We start from the raw sequence: 19,942 nt of genomic DNA, 5'->3' as shown, positions 1-19,942 counted from the left end.
GAGTCTGGGCTGCAGGTTTTTCATAGAAGAATATCATACGTTTTAGCTTGGCTTCTAAGTGCTAGGAATTATTTAAGCTGTATGTCGAGGAGGTCATGGGAAAAGACAAGATTGAGCAAAAACAGACCGTTATCTCACTATATGCGCCAATCAACCTGCTGCTTGAAATTCGGGGCTCTTCTCCGGAGATAAATGTACTTATAAACAGAGAAAAAAAAATCTTACACATAAAAAAAATTAAAGGATATCATCAACCTCTAAACACTAAATCCATACAGATAACACACATGTGTCGCTCACTGCTCATCATGACCCTCATCCCCATGATGATTTACTTCCCACAGCACCCACCCTTGCACCCATTCACCTCTTTCTCCTTCTTCTCCCCATCCTCCTTCCCTTCATCAAAAGCCAACTTGCTAATCCGATCTACCAACCGGTACTTATCCCACCCGGGCACGCCATCCCGCACTTGGCTCGGCACGCGGCAGTACGAGAAAGGCACATCCATGACGGGGTTGTTCTCAAAGAAGTTGCGCGGCCTAAGCAAGAGGGTGATCGGCTCGGCCGGCATCACGGGGAAATCTTCGGGTGCGGGGAAGTGTGTCAGGCCGAAGGTGTGCCACAGCACGATGTCCTCGTTGTCAATGTTTTCGTCGGCCACTCCCGGCTCCGAAAGCCAGGCGTCGATGCCAACCGGCTTTTCGCCTGATGTTTGAGGCACGTGGCGGCCGGCGGGGTAGAGCTGGTCGTCGCGGTCTAGACGCGCAAGTTAGTGAGGGGTTGTTTGGATTAAGGGAAAAAGGCGAGGGGAGGGGGGGGGGGGTTGGGGGAGAGGAGAGAAGGGACATACACTTCGTAACCCAAACCGCATGCCTAGCAAACGGCGCGCGCTTCCACACCAGCGAGCCCGGCTTGGGTAGCAGGCCCGGCACCTCGCGGCTGACCAGCTTGTAGGAGACAGGCTTCTTGCTGTACGGGTGCAGTTTGTTGGTGTTGGCAATCTCCCACGACCGGCTGGTCGAGCCATCGTAATCGGTCTTGGCCTGCGCCGGGGTGACCAGTTTTGTGCGCTTGCAGTAGAAGGCATTCCCGTAGGGGTTCTCGGGGCTGCCGACTGGCGCGTCACTAGGCACGGCATCGTTCACGAAAACCGTATTCTTCGGCCCGTCGACATTGGCATCAATCCGCAGGCAGAATAGGTGCTGATGGTTGTGTGCATTAACACCAGGATAAACTTGGGTGCCCCAGCCCTTGGTATCCTCATCCGGGTCCATGCTGTAGGTGTTCAGAATGCCAGTGAGCTTGACCTCGGGCTGGATGGTGCCGTCCTGATGGAAGATCCACGCCACGGCGTACTCGTAATTGGCCGCCGTGAAAATCTGTTGGATGATGAGCTTGCGGGCGCGCGTGACGATGACAGAGTCGTCGCGAAAGTCGGAGTGCTTGAAGAGGATACCGTTATCTTCCTCGTGGATGCAGATGGCGTTCTTAATCGTGCGCACGCCGCCCGCACGGGTAGGGAAGTCCGCGTCGAGGTAGTGGATGGCGCCCTTGCAGTCGCAGCCAAGTGAAAGGCTATTGGTCATGTAGCCGGCGCCGTACTCGCCCTGGTCGAGGGCGTGCTTGCGCTGGTGTGGGTGCTCCGGGTTGCCGTAGGGCACGACCATCTCGGCGAGAGACAAGCGGTAGAAGATGGGGCGCTCGACGCCATGGTCGTTGAAGGTGATGTTGTTGAAGACGATGCCCTCGCGGTAGTTGAAGCCGATGTGAAACTTCCAGTTCTGCCACTCCATCCAGCGGCCCGTCATCTTGAAGGAGACGCCCTCCGGCTGCGTGATGTAGATGGGCTTGAGGTCGGTGCGGTAGCCACCCTTCTTTTCGACTCCGGCGGGGTGGTAGTTGACCGGCGGGACGCGGCTCAGCGGGCGGCGGACCTCGGGAATGTCGATATGAACGATCTTCTTTTGCTCAGCGTCATAGATGGGGCAGAAGTCGAGAGGATACTGATATTGGCAGTCGTCGATGTCCGGCCGGTAATACATCAGTGCCTGCTGGTAGCGCTTCTTGCTACCGAAGCGCTTGTCGTAGCCGATGGTCCAAGGATCGCAGTAGACCTTGTCCATATCCTTGGGGTCGATGCCGCTGATGACGCACTGTTCGATGACTTTAGGGTCGGTGCGGACGACGTGCTCGACCAGTTGGAGCTCCTCCATGGTGATCTAGTACTGTTAGCCCCCGTCGTTCTCGTTCAATCGTTCAGAAGGGACATACAATCGGCTGCTCGCCATCAAGCAGATCCCACTTGGTGATGGTACCCGAAGTGAGGTCAACCAGGCCGTCAAAGACCTTGCCGTCCTGAGCAATGACGACGACCTCAGCAACGCGCTTTGGCCGCGGCGCCGTCTCAGGGGCCTGCAGCCAAGCCGTCATCTCGGCTTTGCGCGGCTCCTGCAGCGAGACGATATTGAAGAAGAGGTCATTGCCGTGGGCCTTCTTGACGATCGAGATGGCCTGCTCAATCTCGGCCGCTGACAGCGGGTCGAAAGGGTGAGGGATAATGTTGATGGTCATGGTTAGAGGGAGGGGAGAAGAAAGGGAGAAAAGGGCCCACAGAAGAGAGTGCGTGTTCAGATGCTCTGTGTTGAAAACGCCTGAGGCCTCCTTATCATGATGCTGGATGGGAAGACAGGCTTATATACAGTTTCCGCCATCGACGAGGTTCGGATACATCTCGCAGTCCCTCAACCCGTCACCACCTCCTCACCATTACCACATACCATTCACACACCCACCATCGGCATTGCAGGCCGATGCCGCTGGCAGCATCCATGGGCATCATCGATAAGCATGGAGTGTGCTCATTTGTCAATGGCGGGGTTGATCTGCGATAAGGACGACAGGTGTGCATCTTCGGAAGACATCAGTCAGACCAAACCATTGCCTTCCTCTGGATGGATGGATGGATGGCTCCGGGATAGGAAGGCCTGAGACCCCCAAGGGGAGCCTCTCCCCGCGATGGTGTGTCTCCACGAATCCGTGCATGGCAGTCAAACTGCACAACGCGCAGCATCACAACGCCACGAGCATGCGTCGCACACAAACTCGCGGTCTCGCACTCCGACACACACACACACACACACACACACACACACACACGCACGCACACACTACGATAAGGGGCTCTTATCAGCGACACCCTGGTGATCAGAATCCTGCCAGAAGAGAAATGCACCCCGCGCTAATGGCTAGTGCGGGGCATGTCTGGACTCCGGAGTCGTCAAAGGCTCAGGTATGTCCTCTTGGCAATGCGTCATCGTCCATCCCGGGCCCAGGTCTCCGTTCTCGTGCCCACACAAGCCCAGCTTCCATCTTCTCATCCCGATGGAAACGCGAGCCCTGAGAAGCTGGGTGAGCACCACACATGGTATCCAAGACTCATCGAAGCATTGGTCAATGGCTAATGGCAGTACGTGGAAGAGAGCAAGGGAATCCCGAGATTCGGGGTCAGCTCGGAGTCGCGGGGCTCCATCGCGTACTTGGTGTTTGATAAGGGAACGCTTATCTCTTACCGCACCTTGTTGACAAGCATTTTGCCCAGTTTGCACTCCATTCATCGGCGACTCTGGGTCTGGCCGCCTTAGCGCTGCCAACGATCGTAAAAAAGTGAGACACAATTCTTCGTAAGTGTAATTCTTCGCGAATGATCTAAAGCCGGGGACAATGGGGTCGTGTGGGCGAAGACAGTGACTTCGGGGGGTCATTGCAACGAGTCACAGCGGGAAGGCTCGGGGAGCCGCCAATGCTAGATCCATTGAAAATGCCAAATGTGACATCGTCATCAACATGGTAATCCGCCGCTTTCTCTTACATTTTGCGATGACAGAGAATGTGCTGATCGCCCGGCAGCATCGATAAATGTTGCTGTGTCCGATGTCGATGCCACCATCAAAGATTTGGGGAAATGAAACAGTAGAACCGCGGGCCCTGGAATCCTCCGCGAAACATCACCTTGGATCTCGATCCGTTGGGTCTTCGAGTTCTGGGCCTTTCCCCCCCATCCGTCACCAGCCACTGGTGGCTTGAATCTGTGGAGCAGCAACGTGTAGAGCGGATGTGGCTTTCGACGGCTTCAGTTGACTTTGGGTTTTCCCAGGTAATCGTTTCCAAAAGGCTGCTTCAACAGACGGGATTCCGTCTTTGATCTAGAACCGTGGACCCCTGAGCTAGCTATCCTCGGGAGTAGGTACAACATTGCCATCCATTAGATCTATGAGCTCAGTTCTTCATCCACCTCTGTGAGTGCTCTCCGCGAAGCACACGACGCGGCGCCTGGGCAATGGCGGGGCTTGTTGGGCCAGAGGATTTTAAGTTTGGCGTTTCCGATTGGCTTCCGACAAACATCAGGTCATCAACTGATCAAACGGCATCTGCTATCTTATCAACAGAATGCTGCGTTTACACTGTAAATCAAAAAAGAAAAAAAAAAAAAGAAAAAAACCCGAGTGCTTCCGACATAATATTGCCCAGTCCCAGTATTGCCACTTAAGTTTCCAGAACTCAGAAGACGTTCCTAAGCAACCCTCCCTTCTGCATATGCAATTCAAAGTCGAACGCCAACCCCCAGTTTTCGGGCCGGAAGCTTTCCAGAACACAAACGAATGAAATAATCTCAGGTTGAGCTTGAGCTTGTCAGTAGGACCCAATGCGGAAAAGCTTCGCGATCTGGCAGCACCACGTCAAGCAGCGACCCAAAACCGCTCGTCGCTAACAATGTTCTGCTGTTAGTACTGTAAGTTTGGAAGATGTTTTGGCGTACGTTGTGGATTGTAATATTGATGTTTTCGAGTGTAGTTCTGCACTTTGAGTGTAATGGTTGTTTTGAAGACATCTGTTGACTTTTGCTCTTGTGCTTGTACAGTGATACTATCGAGCTTAGACGTAGGTCATTAGAGGTCCCGGACTTTGATTCGACCATGGGATGGCTGTAGCCGAGGCACCCTCGACCGCTGATGCGTGGGCTGCGGGGTTCACATTCAGCAGAGAATGGCATTGATGGTATTTATAATTATACTAATGTAAGGCTGACATAGTTGCTACGTCTGTTTATAAGGGTTGGTTAGCGTCTGACTTGTCCGAGCATTGTTCATAAACACAACTGATCGTCCCAGATGTTTCTTGGAAAATATTCTGAGTTTCCTTTATTCTCAACGTTTACATATTTTTCTTTCCTTTCCCAGCCGGGACTTTTGCCGACATCAACCGCAACAGCCATATTACCGGGAGACCTCGTCACCGTTAAATATCCTGCTGGGAAGTCTGGGAAGACAAATCAAGATCAATATTTATTCGCTATTTATGTAATCACGTTATGCCGGTTCCAGGTGGCACGCAATGACATCTGTGTGAGCCATATCCAACTATTCCATCAGGAGTGGTATACAGAGCCTAGAATGCTCACACGATGTCTTCCACAACTTTTGCAAGATGATTTGCATTTCCATTAAGGCTGCTAATGACGAGCTCGAAACGGGAATCGGAGAGGAAACTCTAAGAACATGCGGACCGCCGCCATTTTGGCTATCTTCACTCATTATCTAGCGGATATCCTCCTGTTTATGTGGTTTGTCGGAGTCATCAACGACCCTCTCAACTATTCGCCTGAGAGCCCACAATGTCAAAAACGTCGCGAATGGTGGTTGTACAGCGCCTATCTGTGGAGCAGTTCACTCTTCGTCCTTATGTCGATCAGGGCCTCGGCCTCTCTCCCATCAGTTCCTGGAGGACTTTGACCAACTGGAGCAGGGAAAACAATATCAAGGAGTGGCTTACTATTGCGTACTCCGCTTCGAAGTTCCTGTTTCGCCTAGTTGTTCTCATACTACCATCTTCCGATGTCCCCACTCAACAAACCACCACCGATCCCAAGAACCAAGAATCGAACACAACATCAAACGCTGCTGAAGAAAACGCTGAGACTCCCTCATCCATGACCAATGGTCCGTCGACCGCGACCGGTAGCGAATACGCGGTGTGAGCAGGATGTCACTGCGGATCCGCCTCCGGTGTATACCCCACGTGCTATGTAGGATCTGTATCTATATCCTCTATGATCCAAGGGCAAGTTATGAGCTCACGAGAATAACTATTCGATCTCACCCGATGAAACGTCTTTAAACGCTGCAGGGTAAGGTGAACTGCAAAATTGGAATGACTGGGCTGATGTCGAAAGTGGAGATTTATGAGCCCCGGTCCTCTGGCAACTAACTCGGGGGTAAGACATGCAAAATGAATACAAGGGGCCTCAAACACTGGTATCAAGTGTCCGACTCATTTTCCAGGAATGTTATGAGAAATGGTTTGGGTAGTGGGCAGGCCGATATGCACACTCCGGAGTGAGTCCCGACTGTTCTTAAAAAAATGGAGACGTAGAAGATATAGCAATACCCAATTATAGAATACGAGATGAAGTGTCATAACGCTTAAGAACTTGGAGGCCCAGTTCGGAACGAAGGCTTCAGTCAGACAAAGACCATGGATTTTATGGAAGACATGATTTTCCGATTCCAAATTCTTACCTTCCGCCTAAATTCCAGTAACATCCTAGAACTCCCAAAGATACAGCCTCGACACCAGGTGCATACTTGTGTATGCAGACCAAGCCAGCACGTCAAAAGGGGAAAGCTTGGTAATCTACCCTCTTTGTCATCCAACATCTGCAGCTGATACCTTTTTAGATCTCACCAGCAAGGATCTCCGTTGGTGGTAAGGCATACTGCAGTACTTAAGCATTATATGTCATTTTCCTGAACCCTAAGTGATATTATTGAGTTTAGTGTTGATGTAGGTTGCCAAGGTCTCTTTCTAACACTCTGCCGGTCTGCTTCGGCCCGCGGGATAGCTGTAGCCAAGATACCCATCGACCGCTCGTGCATGAGCTACAGGGCTCACTTTCTGTAGGAGCAATCTTGACTGACCGCTCCCTGCTCTTAGCTAGTTGGCAGGTAGTATTTGACTTCGAGCATGGCTCAGAAACCAGGACGCATTATTCCAAGAAATCTACCTATTTCCCCGAGTTTTTTCATGTTCTCAATGTTTTCATTGCATTTTTCCACTCCATCAGTCAAAACCTAGATCTGCCGAACATAGACCGCAGCAGCCATGGTGTTCGAAGACTTCGATGAAGCTGATACTAATTCGAAGTGGCATTCTAGAAATGATCATACTTCTCGTCATTATTGCCATTCGAAAGCCGAAAAATGGCGGTATCTGGTTTTAGGAGGAAGAGAATACCACACCAAACACTCAAGAGACTCTCTGTCAGACAGGCAATGGCCAACAACCTACCCCTCCTTATGAACTTGACGGCTCCGAAAGTCCCACGGGGGCTCCCATTTGGGGAGTGTCTGGACAGGATGGAACTGAGTCGGGAAAATTGGCACCTAGCGCGGCCCCCCCTCTTAATAGCTGTTCTTCTCAGCAAGCGGTGCTCGTTTCCATCCCTACAATTGCACGAGAGCAATCTGTTCTAGCGCAGAACCAGGTATTCAGCGCGATAACGCTGCCCCAGGCAGCTCCTGCAATGCCTAGCGCTATGGATGGCCAGCAGCCCCAGGGTTATTTAGCCCGGATTCCAGTGCACCCACAACAGCACTCATAAAAAGTTGGGGAAGAGTGAACAAAAGCTGCATCCCCCATGCCTACAGTACACCCCCGTTTCTCTTGTCAGCGGAAGGCCTCTGATAGGGATGTTGTAAACCTTACTTGCACAACCGTCTGGTAGTTCTTCGACTAAAAAGACTCTATGGAAATAGAAGTAAAACATACATATTGGTTCAATCTGACTTTTTCCTAACTGTAAGGCCAGATGGGTGAGCATTCTCATCGTTTTCTTTGTCATCTCCAACCGCAAACCACAAGTCCCCGGAGGTTTTTTGTCTCGCACAGCCCCTACAAATTCAAATAATCTCAACTTTCCCCTCCACGGCCATACATGCATGCAACAGCTACCACGAATGCGACCAGTTTTCCAGTTCCGATATCCGCCCACCTTCAGCCCTCCCAACCTTCACGAGACAATGTCTGGAATCAAGCGAACGTTCTTCCAGAAGCTGTCTTGGTTCCTGTTAGCCAGGTGCCTGCTCCGCAGATTGATACACAACAATTCCCACAACAGCAATGGATGGCCAAACCGACGGTCTCTGCGAATGTAGCTCCGATGTCTTTCGTGAATCTACACTAACCTTCACTTCCATAATCGAACAGCACATCTATCCTCATCATGGTCCACGGCAGCATGGTTGCAGGGGTGGTAAGGCCTATCTAGAGTACTGGGCGACGGACTGGATACTATCGATACCATTAATTATCTGCGGCGATGCCTTTAACATCCTCAGCATGATTCTACGACGAACGACCGACTGCATCATCATAGCCACTCGTAGCCGGTTTAGTCACGGATTGCTTTGTCAAGATGAGCAGGTGAGCTCTCACTCACCTAAATGCTCGCTTGTCCATGTGGTTTTGGAGCTCTACCATTCCTATCCTGACGATCATGGGACTTAACAGCTGGACACATCTGGCCAGTCCCAACGAGTAAGATTCCTGTCCTCCTTGACTTTGTGTGCGCTTTCAGAGGCAACAGGGGGGATCAAAATCAGGTAGGAAGAGGCACTTAGTGGATATTATTTAATCTCAAAGTCACTTTGGATGTCTGGATATTGGTTAGCAGCTGTCTAATCTTATACCTCTGCACCAAGGTTAGCAGGCGGTTCAAGAGTCATGACGACTACCGCAGAGTAAATTCAATCGCTATAATCGATGCATCCAAGTGTTGGCTGTCCACTCTGGCAAACTCTGCTTCCAGTGAACTCACCAACCCCCGACAGCGCAGCTGAGATCTCTGCATTGCCAAGACCAGCAATAGCTCTTCATCCAGTTTCCGTTGTGCGGGGAGTTACCCCTACGACAGCAGCGGCCTGGAGCCCTACCAGTATGCCACCAGGTACGTTCATCCCTATGGCAGTCATGCCCGTGAGCAGCATGCCTCCGGTCTTTGGGACACCGCAGCAGTAGCCACGGCAAGACCCGCAACAACCTCAATAACCAGTGATGATAATGATGATGCCACTGGGACAATTCCCCGCCCATATTGTACCCTCCTTCAGGTCAGACGCAGGAAGGAGATTACTACATCTATGTGCTTCCGCGGCCCAGATTCCCTTTGAATACTTCAACATCGCAGTCGGCAACACAATCGCCGGCGCAAGGAATGTTCTTGGATCTATCGGAGCCTGTGGCTGAGTTGAAGGGGAGTAGCCCTGGGGAAGGGTCAGAATCCAGGAATAAGGGACAAGTAAAACTATGTGATTAATAAGCGCGATAAGTTAGTAATCTTATGTGTTCTAATAAGTCAGTCAATGATGCGGATTAAAGCAATAATCTTGTATTTTTGAATGTACACCACAGATGTGAAGTTAGAGGTGAAGATTAATAGCCGCCGAGCCCGTTCCTAATGTGTTATCTGTAGGATAGTGCTGAGATAACGATCAGGCTGCGTAGATGATAGACAACACTCATACATTATCTAATGTTTTTTCACTCTATCTGCTTTCAGTCCCTGCTCCTGTACACTCTGAAGAATGCAATCTGTTATTTATTTCAATCCTTTGACTTGAGTGGGTAGTGTTATCAGTGCTCAGTATTCACTTACAACTTACTTCTGAGCACGAGGGTAATAGACAACTGCCCAACTGAATGCCTACCTGAAATTCTGACTCTGGCTCAACTCCTACCCGGGCAACTCTCGCGCTTGGGAGAACGTAGGAACTTGTTTTTGCAATCTTCTCAGATACTGCCCAGGCGTATATGAGGGGCTGCGGAAGAATCGTGGACATGTTCGCTAATGAACGTGATACCTGCAGGCAAACGATGGTCTTACGGGCATGACCTAGAACTTCATTTTAAAGTGAACTGCAGCCAAGACACAGGAATCTCACGAGTCACCGTTGATGTAGTATTCGCTTGAAGTACGGCGACAACTACCACTTAGTTTGTTTTTGTCAGTAGTTGCTCTCTTAGCACCAAGCACCAACGTCGTCGTTTGGACATCATCCGATTTCACCATCCAGGTACGACCGTCATTGTGAATACTAACTAAGCAGATGCAACAATTATTGTCAAATGAACAATCACTTATCGTTAACCAGGGCCATTGCTGTTGTATCTGGGATAATCTAACAACAGTCTGGTGCTTGTTACTGAGGAAAGAACATCGGTCCCGTGCACCATCGACTGGACCTTAAATATAACGATTATCTAGGATTTCTTCAGTGTGAATCCAACCATCCTGTCATCAGAATCAGTCCAAAGCTTTAGCTACATCTGGGCACAATTCAATAGGTGTCTTCGCCGTATCACGGATGTCATACTGCTCGCTGCTTTGCTTCAACCTGCGTATGACTTACTGCGGTATTACAAACATGAGGTCCCGGTCGCTATCCGCCAACGAGCTCGTTATGCAGTGTTGATTTTGGGTGGGGGGCTAGTTGTCTTGTCTTTTATGACATTTTTCATCATGATACGGATCATTATGCGCAAGTAAGTGACTTTACTCTCTCCCATTCTCAGGCTCATAGGTCGCAACAGCTCTGACCGTTTTCCTCTTTAGCGAAGTTCACTCGTGGAAGGGAATTGATCGCATGCATGCGGCTATAGACGTGACGCTCTGCAGCAGCAGCTTTGTGGTGATTTTACTTACCTTCCATGTCAACAAAATGTTGAAAGGGTACAGAAATACGCAAAGTAAGGTGGTGATTCTCATTATTGCTTCCCGATGCTGATAAACTGACAGCTACATAGCTTCTTACACAGTTTATCGGGTTTACACTCCTCGAGTTCGCTCACCTTCTCACTATCATGGCACTAGCCATTCACTTCTACCCCGTTCAAGGCATGGACGAGGAATCCGGCCTGGTAAACACGCTCTTGGTCGACATAATCATCACTATGCTCTACGGTCTAGTCATAAAACACGTTCTCAAAACTCCGTACCCAGTCTCAGGTGCCGAATCGAGCTCGTCAACCCCCCAAAGCAGTCTTCCAGCCAATACCATAACTACGAACTCCGTAATCTGTAATCTACGAGCAGAGTTCCCTGCCTCCAAAACCTCAGCAAGGCTTCCTTCCCTCCAACGGCAGCAGAATTTGCCACATCCCCTCAACAACCCCTTCCTTCAGAATTATCTATCAACAGTAGTCCCTCTCCCTCGGCATGGGGCTCCTTCACCCCCAGCCCGTCTGCCGATACAGGCGCAGTCCTTATCCCTCTGCAGCCCATTACTGGCGGCAGCCCAACCGTCGCCCCGCAACATCCTTAACAGCCAACAATGGTAATGGTTCTCCCCTCGGGTCAGGCACCCCCCGGTGATATATCAACAACACCCGGTCCTGGTTCCGGTGCCAGGTCAGCCTCAACCGGCTTATGGAGGAGGGACATATTACTACGTGTATGTCCCGCCACAGGCTGAGTTACCTGGGGATGTGCCGGCAGGGTTGGGGGAGATGGAAGGGATTAGGCCGCCACTAGAGCATACGCCGGAGTTGGAAGGAGGGAAGCCTGCCGCTGGTCCCGGGGAGGGGAGGTCTTGTGGGTAACTTTGGATGAAGATAGTTGAGTTATGAGCAGCTGGGACTGTGAGAGGGGTGATTAGTAGCAGATGCCTAGGAATTACTGTGTGCGTGGCATTTGTCAGAGGCTGTTATGGTGATGTTATGAGATCTTAAGACCTGGCAAGCGGGCAAGCGATGTGAAAGCTTCAAGCCCCCTTTTGTTTAACTCATATCTTGCCCCTGAGTTAGCAGATCACCAGAGCAACCAACGGTACCCAACTGAGGAACACATACCCAGATATTCTTCCTCCCCCCCCCCCCCAACGAAAAAATGCCACCCACTTGTGATATGATCATTCAAGTTTTCCTTGCAGTGCAAGCAAGCTTGCCAAGAAGGAAGAGCGTTTACCCGGTACCTGCGGCACGGCCGTCGGGCCGCTTAAACATTCAGACTCTTGCATCCGACGGCTCGCAGCTTAGCACATGAAACCAGCCACACCGAGCCAACCAAAGTGTTGGCATTACTCATCGAATGGAGTAGCCAAAAGCTTGAACAGACGGCGCCATTGTCTAATTAAGATAGCAAATCATGCAAAGGACAATGAGCATGGAGTGTGTGAGATTTCGGTAAAGCCCAAGAGTTGACGAGCAGTGAGAGAGTAGTGCATGTAGAAATAGTATGTTGTAATAATAATTACACTCTTTCAACCGGTTGGTATCAATTGTACGTTTACTGTTGGAAACAGCTACATTCATCGTTTCATGAATCCATTGGCCTTCTGCTAGAGAAGGCGCTCGACAAAAAAAGGCTTTCCATTCCAACTTCGGACAGCAGGCTTTTGGTCCCTGCCAAACAGCCGGCTGCAAAACATCATAGCAAAAATGTGACCTTCCCAGAAACCCTCTAAGGCTTCCACCGGAAAGCAGGATGCTTCCAATCCAGATCCCTGATCTCCTGCTCGGACATGCCTGCGAGCTCTTCCTCGACGTGGCGGGCCTCGCGCCTCTTATTGTCCCACTTCATCCAGAGCAGTGTGGCAATGGTGACGAGGAAGATGGTACAGGTCACTGCCAGGTTGAGGCCATTGCCGATGTGGTAGTCCGGGCCATCGTGGGGCAGGTAGCTCCAGGTCGAGATGAGACCACCAATGTTGCCAGCCATGACTGCATATCTGTTAGCAGGTTGTCTGGAATTGTTTAGTGGAGTTGTTTGGGAACAATGCTTACCATTAAGGCCAATAGCCGAGGAACGAGCGGTGTCAGTGACGACGTTGGCGCTGACTTGCGAGTTGGCGATAGGACCGACAGCGAAGAGGGAGCTGGTAAGCAGGAAGCAAGCGCCATAGCGGGCGTTGGCATTGTCGGTGCCAAGAAACATGCTAAAGCCGATAATGACGAGGGGAGTGGTCGCGATGAGGAAGATCTGGCGACGGTCGAAGCGCCAGCTGAGCAGTGGCAGCATGAGGGTGAAGAAACCGCCAACAACATAAGGCGGCACGGTGTACAACTGCTGCATAACGGTGGTCTTATCGGGGTAAATGGTGCGAACGATGGTCGGGGCGAAGAAGGCCAGACCCTGGACGGTGATGTTGTTCAGACCGTAGCAGATGGCAGTAGCCCATACGACAGGGCTCGAGATGCCACGGAGCAGCTTCTTCCAGTCCATCTTGTCCAGAACCTCAGTTGTGCCGACACGCTCCGCCTTGATGCGGGCGATGGCGAGGTCCTTCTCCTCCTGGGTGAGCCAGCGAGCGGTTTCAGGGCGGTCGGTGAGGGTGAAGAAGCTGAGAGAGTTAATATGGACACAGGTTATCCACAGATAGGATGAAGAACATACGCAATAACAGAGAGACCGCAAGTAATGATACCCTCGATGAGGAAGATCATGCGCCAGCTCGAAACGTCGGCGACATGGTCGAGAGTCAGAATGGCAGAGGCCAGGAGACCACCGAAGGCACCAGCCAGGGGAGCCATGACGATGTACAAAGACAGGCGGAAGGTAAGTTCAGCGCGACGGTACCAGCGAGACAGGTAGTAGGCAATGCCGGGCATTAGACCAGCCTCGAAGGCGCCAAGGACGAAGCGAACACCACAGGCCTGGGAGAAGTTCTTCACGTAGGCCATGGCGACAGACGCGATGCCGAAGCCAAGGGAAAGGGCCGGCAGGACCCAGCCCGGGCCGAGCCACTTGCAGAGAATGTTCGAGGGCATCTCGAAAAGGACATACGAGATGTAGAAAACGGTGAGAACGATGTTGTAGTCGTAACCCTCAAGGCCGATATCCTTCTCGAAGCCGGCAATTTTGGCATTTCCTAGAGATGTTAACATTAGCCTGGCATGTCCTAGTTATTGTGATTGATGCATTCACTCACCGATATTAGCTCTATCAATGAAGCAAAAGAGATACAGAAGGGATACGGTAGGCACAATAAACAAGTCCAGCTTGGTCCGCAGCTTGGATTCGGCCTTGGGGTCGATATGGATCAGGGCATTGCCGTAACTTCAAGCAGTCAGTCACCGGCCAGAGGACACTCAATCGTGTTGCGGTAATCTCACATGTCAGTGGCAGCATGGCCCCTCTCAGCAATGGCATGCTGGTCGGCGGTGACCTCGGTGTGGTCGGCGACTGCCTTCTCGGACTCAGACGAGATATCTCTTTTGTCCTCGGCCATGGTGAATGGTCGGGGGGTGGTATAATAAGGGAAAGGAAAAGGGAGTCCAAGTCAGCCTGGACGGCGTCAGTCGGATGGGCGCGCAAAACTTGACGGGGGACGTGTCGTCTGGCTGAGAACACGAAGTCCAGCCATGATGGAAGAGCGGCCACGGGCTCTTTATCTGTGTCCTACCTCGACGAGAGAGATCACTGCGATGCTTCTATTGCCATACTGGAAAACTTAGGGGGGCGCCAAAGTGTCCCCCATGTCTACTGCATGTGTCCGCTTGCCTCTCCACTACGAATCCAACACTTCCATCTCCATCGTTCCCATCATCCCCGTTGTCGCCGTCAGCCCGACACCCTCCATGTCTGTTGGATCGCGTTCCCCATGGGGAAGTTGGCAGGATTGAGACTCTGCTGGAGGGGAGACGGGCACTGCAAGACACCTCGCAGGGTTCAGGCTGGCTGCCACGAGGCACGGCAGCAAACATCGGCAAGCAGCTCTGCGTTCTGAGTGGTAGACGCCTTTCAGAGCGAGCAGGGGGCTCTGAGGCCAAGCTAGAACTGGGATCGTGAAGTTGTAGTGGGGCCCACATTCCATCTCTTTGGTTTCTTGGGACGCACAGGGCTGTCGCGGCGATTTTGCTTCTTTGCGCTTAGCTTTTCCATGTCCCGGAAGGTAGAATCCTTGATGGCTTTCTGGATCCTGTGAATGGGGGCGGCATGGTTGTGGTGAAACCCCAAATTGTGAGAGGGTGATGTTGGGGTCAGATCCACGGGCATGCGGAGCTGCATGGGTTTCGGCGGCTGCTCTCCCAAGATCATGCCCCACTCCACAGAAGCCACCCCAACTTCCCCGCAACTTGGAGGATCTTGGCACGTGTTCCCCAACGCCAAGAGACCAAAATGGCTCCACATTTCCACCCAGATAACCGAGTTCAAGCCGACGGACAACGGCTCTTCTTTGGGCCGAGACATCGACCGCCACGAAATTTCAATGCCATTGCTCGTGATGGGGACTGTCAATCCAGATTCAAGCAGAGCCCCGCGTTCCAAGCTTCTGGTTGTGTTTGGCAACTCCACTGCTGCAGGCGCTGTCGCTACAGATGGAGATGGATGGGGACGGCATCCTGTCAATGGGCAATTGCCAATTTGAAGACTCCGCACTCGCAGTTTCCACCCAACGAGACCAGCGTTTTCAAAATTCCAGTCGCCGCCGACCCAGCTTTGAGATCTTTTTTTTTTTTGACAATTCCATCAATTACGGCCCGATATCATTGGCTCATTAACGACATTTGGCGCACTTTCGGATAATGTACCTGACAACATCACAACATGAGGTCAGAGTATTCAACAAGATCAAAATACGAACTTCTTATTAATTGCTGCTACAACTATATGGATACAGAGTGTGATCTTAAAGCCCGTTTACAGATGAAATACGACTCTTGCGCAAAAATTGCAGAATCCACAAGCTAGTCTTGAAGCAGATGTTTGTTGGGATCCGCCTTGGGCATTTGGATGTGGGCCACTGCAGGATCTCAGCCAAGCCCGCTGCCACCAGTGACCGAGGCACCTTGGCCTTCTTCCAACTTTCCTGTACCCGCTCATTCCCCGAATGGAGGTAGCTACACAGAATTCGGTGAGCCTTTTTCGAGCCTCGAGGTTGGTCCACAAGACAAACCGCTCATTTGGTTCCTCGTTCCTTTTGGCTATTGGATGCTAGAAACAGTATTGTCTCTGCGGAGAGGCTGAACGGGTTTGGACACTGTGTAATGCAAAGGAGATGCGACGACGGTGGTTGTTGGCAAGATACATTCACAGAAAGATCCCTTCCGTAAAGCTTCTGGTCACCAGTGTGGCTTAGTTCAGGCAAAAAAGTTCGGGACAGCACCGTTGGACGTCCACATCCCGTGAGGCTCTTGCTGTTCCGAGTCATGACAAGACTTTCTGGCAGTCCACCCTGAGGCTGAAGCGGCCTTAACGCAGCCAAAGATAGCGGACAGTGCCGTAGGCGCCCGCGGAAACGCATGTGCAACGGTTAGATGGAATGCTAGAAGCCTTCCGAGGCCCGGCTTCAAACAATTCACTCGCGCTACATTAGCGGTCACAGGCCTATTCGTCGCCGCCATTTGCTGTACTAGCAAAGCTTGCACAGTTGGGTGACAGCTCAGAGCTTGCTGTGGGAGACATTGACACCACAAGATGATTAGCGATCAAGGCTTGCTCAACCATGATTGTCAAAAGCTCAAAGAAGGTTGACATAGCCCTCGAATATTCCGGCTCAACTTTGAAAACAGGGCCATAAAGTCCAAAAACGCCCCATTTCAAACAATCATCAAGAAAATAATACAATTCTGATTCCAAGAGCAAAGGAAGCCCTCTTAGCAACCAAACAAGCAAGCAGATACTTTTCAATCCACACATATCCACCGCCAAGTCACGCCGCCTCCTTCGCTGGTGCTTCTATAAGATCTGCCGAAGGCCAACTAACCATCGGAAGTGGATCTCATATTCCTAGTGGTCGGGTAGTGGACGCAACTACAGCTTAGCTTCAAGCAGGGGATGATGAGAGGCACCTTGGCGTTCTCGATCACACATGCCCATGTGTGCCAGATACGTAAGTGGCTTTTCAGGGCCGTGAATATTTTGTGCTTTTGGCATGCGACTTGGTCAGGGGGAGGGGTCACGTGCTGAGGTCTTATCTTCATACCGGGCTGCAGAGAAAAGCTCGACGAGCGCTGCAGAAACAAAAAGACAACTCCATAACATCAGTTACCAACAGGCGGTTAGTGTAAGTGCGAAAAGTTTAAGAGAATCTCAGGAGTGAGTGAAGGTAAGAGATGCTGAAGTTGACAATATGCTTAAGCAGATGTGTCCCCGGTCTACTTCATCACATTACGAGTTTTGCCTTCTCTACTCTGGAGCTAACCATTCTCTTAACATTGTGCAAGCGACATTCCTACATCACAACTTTTTACAAAACTTGATCCACATCCAAATTACAGGTCCAATACTCAGTTAAGATCATTCAAGGGTTAAAGGGAGTTTTGTGGCAAGGATTGGTCAATGACAATGTCTACAGATGTTGAAAAAGACATCACTATAACTCTCTGCACCATGCGAGAAAACAACAAAAATATGTTTCTAACTTATCCTCGACAATAACCTTTTGCAAGAGCCTTAGGCCGTGAGAATTCAGTGAACCAGAAACATGCAGCTCAGATATATTGTGCCCATTACAGATAGCAACAGTGCATCACTAGATTCATGACTAAAATAATACATCCATTATGGAAATATGGGCATACGGGCTTCTGACCCAGTCAGTGCTACTTGGAGAGGAAGAGGTCACAGAGTGTTTCACCAGTCGCAACCACGTGACACATCCGAACCTCACGGAGGGCACATGACTCCCTGGGGAGATGGTGTTCTTACCTGTGTAAGCTGGGAAAAAATCACCGGTATGATACAGAATGAAACATTTTAGATGATTATATGCACAAGACTTACGCGTCCTCAACCAGACATACCTGGCGGGTAATCCAAAAGCTCTTGTCCCCTGAGCGATGAGAGGCGACTGATATTCAGAGGGTTGGTGTTCGATTCCTTTTGCTGCCTGATCTCAGGGTTAGGGTCGTTAAGCTCAAATCTGAGGCCCACTTTCGTACTCCGCAATTACGTCGACTTGCCGGGTCCGTGTGGGGCCGAGTAAAGCTTACACAAGCTCGAGGACAGACAGCTTCATGGACATATGTCTGCCTTGTTCTTGAAGATGTGAATGTCGTTGAGATCTCTGGGCGAAGTCCATGTGCATGAAAAGTTATGTATATCGATCTGAGTTAACGTTTCTTGGCTCAACATCAAGAGTACGTTTAACAGGAAGTTCGCGGTGTCCCTCCGTCGCACCTTCACCTGTACGCTTCTGGAGATCTCGCGCCCAATCAGGCGGGGATTTCGCGTTTGGGCCCCCGCTCTGCCTGCCCACGCTGTCGCAGATCCAGGGCTTGGGCTGCTGCTTCGTCGGGCTCCGTGCATTGCCTGTGCTCTCAGCTCAACGTTTGCCTGTCCTGCCGCCCTGCTTACGTCGGTCCGCTAGGCCCTCCTTCGTGTTGACCGCGCAACATTTCATTTTCTCTTTCCCTTCCCGCCAACAAATAACGGTTTCATCCCCTCTGCCCGACCGACACATTGGCGTCCATCAGTGTCACTCGTTGGATACTCATCATACGAGAGGAAATACTGAGCCCAGTATCGAGACAGCCAAGGTCGCCTGCTGGAGGCGACCACACCAAAGATGTTTGGCATCTTTGCGCACTTCCTCTCGTATGTCCCCGCTCTCTCCCTGTCCCATTCAACGAGCCATTAACCTCCTGTGCCTGTTCCAGCTCAGTCGCCTCCTTCCTCTTCCCAATCTTCGCCTCTTACAAGGCGCTGAAAGCCGGCGACCCGTCCCAGCTCACGCCATGGCTCATGTACTGGGTGGTCCTCTCCATAGCACTACTGATCGAGTCCTGGCTCGGCTGGTTCCTTTTTTTCGTGCCCTTCTACAGCTACGCGCGCCTGCTCTTCATGCTGTATCTTGTCCTTCCCCAGACTCAGGGCGCACGCACGATCTATGAGGAATATGTCCATCCCCGGCTGGAGGAAAACGAAGCCGCCATCGAGGAGTTCATTGCCTCCGCGCATGAGAGATTGAAGGCCGCGGGCATGGAGTACCTCAAGCGGGCGATCGAGGCAGTCAGGGTTAATGTCCTGGGACTGCCGCCGAGTCCACCGGAACAACCTCAGCCGGCCCAACAAACACCCCAAGGCTACACTGCATCTCTGCTTGCACGGTTCTCTCTCCCTTCTCCCCGCTGGATGTCCGGTACTGGCGCGCAGCCCCAAACAGGAACTTGGACCGGCACAGCTGCAGGAAATGATTTCTACTCCCTCCTCTCCTCCGCCGTCTCCAGTCTCGCCTCCCCCCTGGTCAGTGGTAGTGCCTCTCATGAGACCTCAACCACACCAGGTGCTACACCCTCAGGCCTCATGCCCGAAACAGTCCGCTCGGCGAGTGCAGCTGCCCGGATGACGTTCATTCAAGCTCAGCGCGAGCGTCTGCGCTTGGTTCTGTCTGCACTTGAACGCGAGGAGCAGGCTGCGCAGCAGCAGCTTCAAAACGAGGAGAGCGGGGATACGTTGAGTCCGGGGAAGAGGAGCAGGAGTGTGGGGGACTTTGAGAAGGTTGATATTGTGGAGGGAGAGGAGGAGCAGGGGGTAAGGAGGAGGAATACCGCTGCGGGGACGAGCAGTGCAGGAGAAGGGAGTGGGGGGTGGTTGTGGGGGTGGGGGAAGGGGAAGAGTTCGGGGGTTGAGAAGTAACCTTTTGATGCAGTACTGGAGGTTATGGAATCGACTGGGGCTTAAGGGACGGGTTGAAGGGTTGATATGGGATGGGTCATGTTATGTGATGTCAAGTCGGTCGGGATTCGGATGGTTTGGGACGGGTGTGTAAAGGGACCGGACGGGACGGCGTTTGGTGTTGTGTGTTTTAACCGGTGAGGTTGACGGGCCGAAATCCATCTAGATCCGGCGGAAGGGTTGGTTGGCCTACTCGGACCACAAAAAAAGTTGTAATTCTAGACCCGGAATAACCCGCGTTGGGGTTGTCTGCAATCCTTGCTCAATCGA

At 51.5% G+C, this 19,942-nt stretch overlaps 4 protein-coding genes across 4 annotated transcripts; 2 read left to right on the top strand and 2 right to left on the bottom strand.

The window, feature by feature from the left end:
* Window positions 1-331: 331 nt before the first annotated feature.
* CTHT_0044710 (copper amine oxidase-like protein) lies at window positions 332-2,574 on the bottom strand (the record flags this gene model as incomplete). The annotated part of the gene is made up of 3 exons (XM_006694797.1): window positions 332-759; window positions 854-2,222; window positions 2,275-2,574. 3 exons carry the CDS (start codon window positions 2,572-2,574, stop codon window positions 332-334), a joined length of 2,097 nt encoding a protein of 698 aa, XP_006694860.1.
* A 3,100-nt stretch (window positions 2,575-5,674) lies between these two features.
* Window positions 5,675-6,037, top strand: CTHT_0044700 (uncharacterized protein; the record flags this gene model as incomplete). Its single annotated transcript, XM_006694796.1, has 1 exon — window positions 5,675-6,037. The coding sequence occupies one exon, from the start codon at window positions 5,675-5,677 to the stop codon at window positions 6,035-6,037; it is 363 nt and encodes a 120-aa protein (XP_006694859.1).
* Window positions 6,038-12,514: 6,477 nt separating this feature from the next.
* CTHT_0044690 (uncharacterized protein) lies at window positions 12,515-14,282 on the bottom strand (the record flags this gene model as incomplete). Its single annotated transcript, XM_006694795.1, has 5 exons — window positions 12,515-12,774; window positions 12,838-13,394; window positions 13,448-13,922; window positions 13,983-14,110; window positions 14,167-14,282. 5 exons carry the CDS (start codon window positions 14,280-14,282, stop codon window positions 12,515-12,517), a joined length of 1,536 nt encoding a protein of 511 aa, XP_006694858.1.
* A 4,281-nt stretch (window positions 14,283-18,563) lies between these two features.
* Window positions 18,564-19,633, top strand: CTHT_0044680 (uncharacterized protein; the record flags this gene model as incomplete). Its single annotated transcript, XM_006694794.1, has 2 exons — window positions 18,564-18,592; window positions 18,655-19,633. 2 exons carry the CDS (start codon window positions 18,564-18,566, stop codon window positions 19,631-19,633), a joined length of 1,008 nt encoding a protein of 335 aa, XP_006694857.1.
* Window positions 19,634-19,942: the final 309 nt, after the last annotated feature.

The sequence above is a fragment of the Thermochaetoides thermophila genome (assembly GCF_000221225.1).
Source record: "Thermochaetoides thermophila DSM 1495 unplaced genomic scaffold scf7180000011818, whole genome shotgun sequence".
Lineage (NCBI taxonomy): Eukaryota > Fungi > Ascomycota > Sordariomycetes > Sordariales > Chaetomiaceae > Thermochaetoides > Thermochaetoides thermophila.
This window is presented reverse-complemented; position numbering and strand designations above follow the sequence as displayed.